We start from the raw sequence: 11873 nt of genomic DNA on the forward strand, positions 1-11873 counted from the left end.
GTAGCAAGCACACTAAAATATGGCAACCTCCACATCAAATATAATTTTACTGCTGACAAAATTTTTAGAAACTATTCTTACAATTTTGCTTTGGAAATCGGTTGGCTATAAGTAAGTGATTTAACTTATAATTGGCTATTAATTTCTGAGCAATTATCTTAGCATACTTGGGAATTATTAAGTTTGAAAACAACCTAAATTTAGCCTATATATTACTTCCAAATGAAATATTTTTGATTAACAAACCGTAAGTAGGGAAGTTAACCTAAGGTTATGTTTTGTAGACCTTTAGCATTTTATTAATTTCAATTTTGTAGTTGTCTTGTTTTGAAGCCAATAAATGGTTTTCAAGGTCTCAGACATTTTTATAGGCCCTTAAAATGCTGGAAGGCCCCAGGCACTGTATCTTAATGGCCAATGGTTAAAAATACTCTGCCTGGGAAGTCCTAAGCTCTGAGGTCTTTGCTCTTGCCTTCTTCAAGGAATGAGAGCTGGTTTGGGGGACATTTCTCTAAGAAAATACAACAAGCTGACATACAAATAGCACTAATCAGCTAAAAGAAGGTGAAAGTCCTACAAACAGCAGCGTAATTAGGGGCAGAATCCCTGGGTTCCAGCAATTAGTTCACTGAGTGACCTTGAACAAGCCCTCGGAGGCCCTTTCCCTGCCCCAACTAATGCCTTTCCAGACAGACGCCCCACCTGGCCAGGGCAGAAGTGCAGGGCCATCACTTCTAGGAACTGAAGGATGCACAGAACCATCTGAACCTGAGACAAGGGCTTCCCTCACGTATTAAAAGCAGAGCAATTTTCATATCTGTTTTATTTTGCCCAAATGAAAGAAGGAAGAGAATAAGGATGGGAAAGGGAGGGGGAAGGAAGGAGGAAGGACTGCACCATCAACAGTTGTATCTAAAAAGCTACTGATGTTTAATGTTTGTGCAAAATGGCAAGTCTCCCTTCTCCAGAAAGAAAGGCTTTCAGATGAGATCCTCTGTCTTACTATCCCATTCAGAAGTCGTCTGGCATCTGTTTTCCCTCAGTGAGGGGCAAGTGCGGTGTAAAGACAAGAACATAGATTTCACAATCAAATGAGCTACGTGTAAAGCCAGCCCTACCACTTATTCACTCAGCAGTTCTCAAAGTGTGGGCCAGGGACCCCTAGGGTTCTCTGAGAGCCTGTCAGGGTACCCATGAGGTCAAAACGATCTTCATAATAATACTAAGATGTCATTTGCCTTTTTCACCCTCTTTCTTTCGGTAAGTGAATTTTTCCAGAGGCTACATACATGATGTCACGACAAACTGAGTGCATACACAGATATCAAAATCCAACTGTTGTCTATTAAGCCAAACATTACAGATATTAAAGAAAATGTAAAGCAATGCCACTCTGATCTCTAACTTTGTTTTTTTGTATGGAAAATATAATCACTTTTAATTTTTAAAATGTCATTTATGTTAACATGTAATGGGGTTGTTATTTTATAATAAATACATATTTCTTACATTTCTTAGTCTTAATATCCAATATGGAAAATATTGATAAGTATAACTTACATTTAAAAAGTTCATTGGGGGTCCTAAATACTATCTAAAAATATAAAAGTATTTTAAGACCGAAGAGTTTGAGAACCCCTGTACGACCTCACAGTAATTACCATTTATTGAATTTTCCTTGTGCCAGGAGCTGTGCAAAACACACTACATTCTTCATCTCTTTTAATCTTGGCAACAAAGCTACAAAGTAGAGGCTTTAAAAAAAGACCTTGCTAGCCTGAGGTCTCACAGCTGGAAGAGAAAGAGATTACCAGGTCCTTCTGACCTCAAAGCCACACTCTTGATTACTGGACAGTACTCCCTCACAAATTAATTCTCTGTAACTTTGAAAAGGCTGTTTTACTGTCCCTAGTCTGTTTTCTTCTCAGAAATGGGCAGAATCCTACCTACCCTGCAGGATTCTTTTAAGAGCAGAAGACTTAAAATGCATCCAAATGCTCAGCACAGGGGCTAACATCAGATAGACTCTGAGAAGCTGTTAGCCTCCTTCCTTCCATTCCTTCCTGTCCCTGGCATCATGTTAGACCAAGGAGACTCAACAGCTTCCCTTTTTTCCTCTAGATGGTCTTCAAGCAGACAGAGAGGCTGATGGAACAGAAGGAGTTGATGAAGACATGATTGTGACCCAAAGTCAGACCAACTTCATCTGCCCCATTACACAGGTACTGTTTCCTCCTTCTTCCCCTGAAAGAAAAAGCAATTCACGTACAGAGGCAAAAGATTCCTGTTTGCTTTCTGACTTGATTTCACGTCCAGAGTTAAGGAGGGAGGAAAGAAAAGTGATGAGAGTTGAAGAGTGTACGTGGGAGGTTCTTGGGCTAGAAAGACTTTTCAGTCAATCATGCCCTTAAGAATTTAGGAGTAAATTCCTGGCCCACATGCCAAGTGACATTGGTGCCACTGGTCTCCTTGCATTTTCTTCTATGATCATCTGCCCTAATAAGTATCTAAAGCCGTGAGATTGGAAAGTTAAATGTGGAAAGCTCCAGGACTAGGAAAAAACAGCACCAGATAATTGGTGACTTGGAGAAGTTACTGGAAGTTGATCATAATCATTCTTGAAAGCCTAATGTCTCCTTGATTGCAGGTGGAAATGAAGAAGCCAGTGAAAAATAAAGTGTGTGGCCACACCTATGAAGAGGAAGCCATTGTTCGCATGATTGAGTCCAAGCACAGGCGGAAGAAAAAGGCCTGGTGAGTGGACGCAGGAAGGGAAGTGGAGCTTCCCAGTGGTCGTCAATCAGGGATGTGTGTTCATGCTGGAGGAAAAGATACTTAAATGTCTCCCCTAAAGTCCATTCACCTCCCGAATAGTATAAACATGGAAGCTGGCTTTCTGGAAAAACAATACATGAGGGAAAAATTAGTAATCTCTTCAGGAAGAAGCCAAAGGAACTTCGACCACACCTTCAAAACGGGAGAAAAAGGAATTGGATTGAATTTTAATCATTAGATACAAGAATTTTTATGAATTTGTGCTATAGCCGAAAAAAATGAAGAACTATCATACTAAGAGATTGCTTTTTCCCTTTCTGTATACACACTTACCCAAATAAGAAAAAATGGTAAATTTTTCTTTGCTTCCTGCAATGCAGACAATTTGTTTAAGAAATATTATTAAGTCAACATTCTAAGATAAGAATTCACGTCCAATGGTCTTGATGATCGAGATTTGTCAGGGAAACCTTTCATATCTTTAATTATTTAAATAACTTCCCAAGAGGTTTAAGTAAATTCGTGAATAATTGATCAAGGAGAAATTATTATATTTTTACATTGGAATGTTTGGAGAATCTTTCATATATACATACACCGCGCCCCCCCCCCCCCCCGCCCCCACCAGGACCATGGAGGACCATGGCTCTGTTCCTGTAATAACGCAGAATCCTGAACTGGCTAGACTGACCTTGACTCGGTTTGGCATTTCTTGCGCTCTTATCACAGATTTGTTGGAGGAATGGAATTGCAGGTGTGACCCGTTCTCAATGGACTTCTGATAACAGTCCCTTTGATGTGTGGTTTGCTTCTCCATTGCCCAGAAATTTGCTGGTCCAGACGTAGACCTGGAATTCCCCACCGCTCCTCGTCTGGGTGTGGACGTAGAGATAGGATATTCAAGACTCTAGATATCTTGAAAGTCCTTCAGTCAAGTAATTTACCTATTTATTTTAGAAGAACAGCCTAATGGTTGCAAAATTGAGATTGTTTGAGTACATTTTTATCTGTTTTGAATTTCCAGTTTACAGTTGAGATGTCATATTTCCCTGGTGAACCTTCCATTTTCCCCAGTAAATATAATTTTCTTTGTTTCTGGACTTCTAAGCCTTCCCTCTCTAATAACCTTTTTCTATGTTCATTCTCTGAAACACAAAATTTTAATTTGTTAACATAATTGCTATCAAGAGATATTCCCAGATACTTTCCCATTTCACAGCTCTTCTTTCGTAAAGTTTGTGATATTCTCCTAGAGTCAGATTTGAAAAGGGCAGGCACTGATACAAAGCACATTTCTCACAAGTCCCAAGATGCATGTGAGCAACTTCCAGAACAGGCTCATATTTAAATGAATCTTCTTAATTACATACTTTGACTTTCTAATGTCCTTTGCCTTTTTCGAATTATACGTGATATTTGGAAGCACTTGCATAACATTTGTTATTTCAGAAAAGATTTTTTTTCTGTCATACTTCTATAACTTGCGTGCAGATTCTGCAAACTGTGTAGGTTCTCATAGTTTAATAATAACAATTAAGTCCAAGGGGAGGTTTACAGAGAACGTAGTATTTTTACTGGGCCTTGAAAAATGAGAAGGATTTCAGAGAATGGTGAAGAAGAGTCTTTCTAGCCAAGAGGCTTACCGCATTCAGAGCCTGTTCAACTTGGTGGATAATAGATACAGTTCAGTTATGGTATGGTAGAGGGAGAATAGAAGGATGCCACTATGGACCATAACAATAGGAGAGTGGTGTAGAGATTCATTATAGAGGGCATTAAAGGTCATGATTTCATTAGTTTCCTCATCTAGAAATTGATGCTAATAGTTGTAATTGCCTCCTTGGTATGTTTGAAATTTGAATAAGATATATATATCAAGTACTTAAAGTGCCTGGCTCCTGGTAAGACTCAGTACACATTATCCCATCATCCTCATCATCATTCTTGCCACCATTACTCCATAGGCCTGAGAGAACATTGCAGAGTTTTGAGGGAGTGAGGTGAGCCAATTTGGAGTTTAGGAAGTTACTCCAATAGCAGTTCAAGGAATGGATTAAAAGGCATGAGGTGAAAATGACAGGATGCTTTTGCAGTAGATTAAGTTGTAGATTATGAGAGCTTGGATTAAGGCAAGAGTTATAGGCAGAAAGGAATGAGAATGAGAGATGCAACTGATAGAATTTGGTAACTGAAAGTTGAAGGCAGGCAGGTGTGAAGGATGGCTGACATTTCTAAACTAGGTGCCTAGAAGCATAGGAGTGTCATTGGCCAATAGAGAGGGCAGACAAGAGGAACACATTTAGGAAGGATTATGAGAGGTGTAGTTTGGGTCAGGCTAAGGTTGAGGTCCCAGCAATACAGCCATTTGGAAGTCCCCAGGAGGCATAGAAAATGTGTTTGAACTCTGGAGAGAGCTCTGAGCTCGAGATGGTGATTGTGAGATTATCAGTGCAGAGGAGTCAAACCCGCTCATCTGCCGGCACAGGTGCAGCTCTGGACTGGATGCAACCGCCAACCAACAGCCAGCAAGAAAGGACCTGGGCCTGGCTCCCAGCTCCACGAGGCCAGGGTCCAGCTCTGCTCCGCTCACCGTGCTACCCTCGGCACCTGACACAGGGCCTGATGTAGACCCGCAAAATGCATTTTGCTCATTAATGAAAGGGCAGTCAGAGGAAGAAGACCCCAGTGAAGCAGTCTAAGACATAGCAGGAGAGAGAGGGGGAGAGATAAGAGAGTTGAGTGTCATGGGAGCCAGAGGGGGGAGTAGGCAGAGTCTTGAAGACAAGGCGCATTTGGCAACAGATTAGAATTCAGGGCCTCTTCAAAAGCTACTCTAGAGGTTCCTGATGAAGCGTGAAGTGGTGTCATTTCCCATGATGCATGTTAGGGTGATGAGCAGTTCTGGGTTCCCTTTGTTTAAAAATGTCTGTGACACATCCAGTATGAGAAATCTCAGTTCTTGCTCCTAGATGGTCCTAATTATGTTTGTTAGACTGGAGTTCCAGTTACACTGTGTTACTGGGCACTGACTAAATTTCTCTGTCCATGCTTCAGTTTCTGGGGAGACCTCTCTCCACTGGCTTGAGTCAGAATAAAATTAATGAGACTTTAGCCCTAACTAAATGCAGTAGTTAGAATAATTTCCTCAAATATATCTCTTAATAATCAGGCTACTTATTATCTCTTACTAATAAAGCTGCCTTATGGTTTTCATATTAGTACTTCCAGTTTTTCACAGTCATTTCATTCCTTATTCGTTTAAGAACAGGAACTATATTTAACAGTCACATTTAAGAGCTTGTAGAGTAAAATTAAGTTGACTAGAAATGTGTCGTTGAACAGCAGAACTCTAGCATTGCACTTGGAATCCCTGTTTGACCGTTTACCAACAAGTCAATTAACCTCTCAGAGCCTCAGTTTCCTCTTCTGTAAAATGGAAATACCAACAACATCTCACAGAATTTTGGGCTCACAGAAATGGCGGGGAATTCCAACCTAGGTCTGGACCAGCAAATTTCTTGGCAGTGGAGAAGCAAACCACTTGGGAGAAAGCTCTTTTGGGTCTGTAGAGAGCGCTGCACAAATAGCATAGAGTTATAAAGGTCAAGACTGTTAGTGTGGTTATTACTTACCTCACTGCTTAGTGACACATTATTTTAGACTCAGAGGATGTAGGATAGAGTTACTCTGTGTTTAGGTATGATGAGAATCCATCCCACTCATATTTCCAGAGGTATCTATAGACCTTTCTAGAGCTTTCTAAAGGTCTGGACCTTGGAATTCTTGGGACCCAGATCCAAGAGTTCGTAAGACTCAGAATCTTATACTTTTGAGCTGATGCTGAAGCCAATGTTCCCCGCAGCCTTCTGGAACCCCAAAGACCCAAGTTCTCTTTGTTCAATAGATACTTGAATGCTTACTTGCTGCCACAGTGGAATGTTCTGCCCTGTCAGTGACCTGAGTTCAGGACCCAGCCTCTCCTTCGACGCCTGTAGGTCTGACTCCTGCACAGCAGTGACTCGAGAGCTTAAGATTGGGTATTGCCACACCTATCTTGCTCACCAGGATGTCGTGGGGATTAAGGCACTAATGCTTATACAGAGTGTTGTTTCTTCAGAGGAGGAGTGCCCTGATTCAGTATCATGTCATTATGGCCTTGTCTTATCCCTTTTAGCTTAAAAACTTGTGTTTGTTTATTTGAGATGGGTTGAAAAACAAGGTTCTCCCCCAGCTCCTGCACCACCCTCTCCTTCAGGAAGCCTTCCCTGAACCCTCATTCATGCTGGGCTAATGCCCCACACCATGCTCCCACGGTGCCCTTTGCATCGTGGTGTGCCCATGTCCCACCAGCATTGTCAGTGGGGCTGGCTCTTCTCTACAGGCTTCTTGGGAGCAGAAACCATGCACAAGAGCAGGAACTGCGCCTTGTAGCCCCTGAGTGAATTCATTGACCCTTGTCACTCGTCTTCCTACTTATTTCTCACCACAACCCTATGCTCTACCTTTATCTTGTGTGTGTGTGTGTGTGTGTGTGTGTGTGTGTGTGTGTGTGAGGAAGATTAGCTAACATCCATTGTCAATCCTCCTCTTTTTGCTAAGGAAGATTGGCACTGGGCTAACATCCGTGCCTATCTTCCTCTACTTGATATGGGATGCCACCACAGCATGGCTTGACAAACGGTGCATCAGTCCATGCCCGGGATCCGAACCTGCAAACCGCGGGTTGCCAAAGCGGAGCACATGCACTTAACCACTGCACCACCAGGCCAGACCCTACCTTTATCTTTATAGAGGAAGTAACTGAGGCCCACGCCTCAAGTCACTTGCCCAGACTTGATTGTCACAGCCAGGTGGCTTCAGCCCAGTCTTTTTCACTCTCGAGACTGGATTTGTGTCACCAGGCCATCTGGCTCCCCTTGGGAGGGTTTTTTAGTTGATGCCTCTGTCCCCAGAGCTGATCCCCAAGTGAGCTCAGACCTCTGTGTTTGACACGGGTCACCCTGGACTGCATCCCATGGGGACGAATGTGCGCCCCTGCTCTGCAGCTGAGTACTGTGGTTAATCCCATCAGCCATTCTCAGAATGCTCTCATTTACTGACTAAAACCACTGATGTCATCAGGAAGTCCTCCCCACCTCGCTCTCCACTTCCCCATCCACAGCTTATTCACCGTCTGGCTGTCAGTGTTAAAGACTTTGTTCTATGAAGTGGGCAGAGCCCAAGGCCTGGCAGTCAGAGGGGACATCCAGTGGGCTGAAAATAATAAGTGAGGATCATCTCAGACATGGCATTTCCGTGTCACGGAAGTTGAAGTGATGAAAAATGCCTTTTCTGGAGTCACGAAAGTGTCCATATGCTTTTCATAATCTCAGCTATTTACTTTCGTAGTTAAAGAAATAATTCACCTTGAGACATCACGGTGTGTTAAGACATTTCTCCAGCCCCCCAGTCCTTACCCTAACACAAAGTGATGCACACCTGGGCCAAACCACCCTGATCCTCTTTCATATGGTTCCCTTTCTAGAATCACATTTTAACACATGTACCTGACCATATAGGGCACATTTCAGTATTTAAAAAAAAAAAAAAAAAAAAAACAAGCACATTATTCATTACGTTGATTGATGTCCCTCTAATATGAAGACACCTTGGTCCAGAAATCAAGGCCGAAGAAAAGTTTCTCTTCCGTGTTGAACTATTGGGCTTCCTACTACTGGACAAATCAGAGCTCTCATGATCAACTTTCTTCCCCTTCTGGTTTATATCTTTCGTCTTGTATTTGTTGTTTTTGATATTATCTTGCATTTGTTATTTTTGATCTTGTATTGGTTATTTTTGATCTTGTATTTGTTATTTTTGATCTTAATATACCTGTGCCTTTTGAAGAGTTGTCTCACATCGCTGGGCCGGAGCTCTGTGTGGGCAGGAGCCTATATTTGTATTTCACAGTTGGATGCTTAGAACCTAGCGCAGGGCCAGTCATATAGAAGGGTCAAATGAATGCATGAATGTGAGCATGGACATGTCGGATGTATGCAAGATATAGATAGATCCGCAACTTGAAAATGTTTTAGAAGATTGATGATCAGGGAACAAATGATTGTCATAGGAGGTAATGAAGGGAATGAATGATATCGAGCACTGTGTTGCCTATAGCCCTGTGAAATAGGGATTCTCCCGCCATTTTGAATCTGAGGGAGCAGAGGCTCAGAAAAGTAAAATGAGTTGCCTGTGGTCTCATAACAGCAAGTAGGTGGTGGAGATCTTCAGACCTAGGTCAGCTTGACTCCAGACGTTGGGCGCTCCACTCTACCAAGAAATCAGGTGACTTCATCCAACCATGGCTTCAGAGGAGACCACATCTAACCAGAGCCGTGGCTTGAAGTCCCTCCGGGGGGATGACTCACATCTGATGTCTTCAGCCACAGCTTTTCCCGAGTCCCCATCGGCCCACTCAGTCCCTCCACTGGGAGGACTGGTAGGCATTTCAGAGGGAACATATACAATTGGGACTTCTGATTCCATTCACAACCTGGTCTCCCAGTTGTTCCCCTGAGCAGCAGAGGGTACCACGAGTTGCCTATCGACTCGGGCCAAGCACTGAATGAAGCTCAGCTCTTCTCTTTCCCCTCCACATCTGGTGCATGAGCAAGTGCTAGAGGGTCTCCTTTGGGTTCTGTCCTGAAGCTGGTCACCGCTACCACCATCCCCCAAGCTGCCCACTCTCTCCTGACTGCTGCGGGATCCCTGCTTTTCCCTGCTTCCACTCTGCCCGTGTTCTCCATTAGCGGCCAGATCACGTCCCTCCCCGATCTCAAACCCTCTGGTGCTTTCTCTTCATATTTAGAATAAAATCCAAAGCTCCACTCACTCTCTGACCTCCTCTGCCAGTGCCCTCCCTCCTGCCCTGGGCATCTCAGCCACACCGAGCTTGCTCTTCCTCCAGGCCACCGAGCCACTGCCTCCTCGGCTTCTCTACGTGCTGCTGCCTCAGTCTGGGCCACACGCAGCAATTGTTCTAGAGAAGACTTCCTCGGCGAGGCCGCCCTGACCCCGGCTAGAACAGCCTCGCCCTGCACTCCCTCTCCCTTGACGCTGTTTCCTTGCCGTCGAAGCATCTAACGCAAACTGAACTTACAGCATCTATTTGGTGACTTAGCCATTGTCTGTGTCCCCCGTTGGAAAGGGAGCGCCGTGAGGTGGGCACTGCTCGAGCGTGGGCTGTGCCCCCCGCCCTAGGCAGGGCCTGGCCCAGGTGGGCACTCAGTGAATAAATGAATGAGTGCACGTGAGTCCTGATTTGTAAAGCATGCTCCTTATTTAAATCCTTGTACGTGAGGGAAGTTTATACTGAAGGTGTTCAAGTTAAGAGACCTAACTTGATTTTCTTTCTCCGTCACAGTTGCCCTAAAATCGGCTGTAGCCACACGGTGAGGATGTCTGATCTGATCCAGGATGAAGCACTCAGAAGGGCGATTGAGAGCCACAACAAGAAAAAGCACCGGCACTCCGAGTAAGGGAAGCCGCCTGCCCGCCAGCAGGGCGTCCGTCCGCAGCCTACCTCCTACCCCAGCCTCCGGAGAGCCCTGCTTCTCAGAGCAGGTCGACTGGTTGCATGGCATACTTTGATGGGGGTAAAATTCGAAGGTTTTATTGTAATTGAAAGCATTTTTCTATGTTAAAATAAAAATTCAAACATATTAAATTGTTTATTTTTAAGTGTTCTATAATTTTAAATAAAACTTTGATTATCTGCAGCGTGTCCTGTCTGTGCACCCCCCGAGGTGTCATTGTTCCAACAGTGCAGGCTGGGTGGGCCCAGGCTTCTGTATTTCTAATACTTGCGACTGTTTTTTATTATAGTTTTAATTAAACGATGTCTTTCAAGGGATATTTGAAATGAAAACACATAGAAACACCCTAATTGCAAGCATTTTCTACCAGTATAGTAAATATCAGCAGAAGGTTATAAAGCAAAGTCAGTTTACTTACCTATATTTACCTTGTGTAGTGACAGTTCCAAATATGTAAAGCTTTTAGTTGTCATTCTGACTGGTACAGAATGCTCCAGTAACAGGCTTATCGGTGCGATGATAATTGATGCCCGTGATGGAGGCTTCACTGCAGCCTTCCGAGAACCTAAAGTGTCATTGGAAGCAGCCACATCCAGGCTGTCCTCTGCCTTGTTCAGTAGCTCTCTGCAAGTGGCTTCAAACCCTGGGCCTTGGGGTCTTCAGCCATGAAATAAGATGTTGAGTGAGATGTTCTCCGAAGTCCCGCAGCCCCCAAATCTGTGGACTTATGACCAGCAGGGTCTTGAAATTGAATATCATTGACTGTATTCTAATTATGTGAAGGGTGCTAATCTGTTAATAGTCTCCACAGCAGCCTTTTATCAACTAGAATATTTAATTGAACCAAACGAAGCATACTCTGACTACACTAGGAAACCAAAAATAATAATGGCTAACAATAATTGAGCACTTACTGTGTGCCAGGTGCTAGTCTAAGTGCTTTACAGATATATATTAACTCCTGTAATCTCTACAGCCTGATGGGAGAGAGACAGTTACTATTCCCACTTGACAGATAAGTGTAACGAGTCACAGAGAAGTGAAGTGACCCGTGGAAAATCGTAGAGCTAGTGAGTGGCCGAGCTGGGGTGGGAACTTAGGTAGCCTGGCCCTAGAGGCTGAACTCTTCATCCTATGCCCTCCTCCTCCCTATTGATTTATTTAGAATCTAAAAATATAGTAAAAGTCCACATTTAGAAACTGAAACTTCTGTCAATAAAGAAGCATCTACGTGTGTGTGCAAGACAAGTTCATTAAAATGCAGGAAATAACTGAATTTGACACCCAATAGGCAGTGAAGGCCATGAAATAAGAACATATATTTGAGTGTAAAAGCATAGTCTAAAATGGCAGAATTAATTTTGAAAACATTTTCATGGAATTGAGAAAGTAGTGTGACATTCAGTTGTCTACAGACTAAGTAATTTTGAGTTTCTTAAGATGCTTTATCTGAATCAGACTTCCTGAGGAAATGATTAGGTTTAAGCCAGAACAAACATACTTTTCATGGAATGTGGTTCTTTT

General features: G+C 43.2%; 1 protein-coding gene across 1 annotated transcript in view; it reads left to right on the forward strand.

Moving 5' to 3' along the window:
• Positions 1–10532, forward strand: part of NSMCE2 (NSE2 (MMS21) homolog, SMC5-SMC6 complex SUMO ligase) — a 228433-nt gene extending 217901 nt beyond the window's left edge. The window contains exons 5-7 of the mRNA XM_058564928.1: positions 2122–2222; positions 2648–2754; positions 10178–10532. Of these exons, the coding sequence (XP_058420911.1) occupies positions 2122–2222; positions 2648–2754; positions 10178–10292 (323 nt within the window). The 3' untranslated portion in view covers positions 10293–10532. The remainder of the gene's footprint in view (positions 1–2121; positions 2223–2647; positions 2755–10177) is intronic.
• The last annotated feature ends 1341 nt before the right edge of the window (positions 10533–11873 follow it).

Source organism: Diceros bicornis, chromosome 21 (genome assembly GCF_020826845.1).
Source record: "Diceros bicornis minor isolate mBicDic1 chromosome 21, mDicBic1.mat.cur, whole genome shotgun sequence".
In the NCBI taxonomy this organism is placed as follows: domain Eukaryota; kingdom Metazoa; phylum Chordata; class Mammalia; order Perissodactyla; family Rhinocerotidae; genus Diceros; species Diceros bicornis.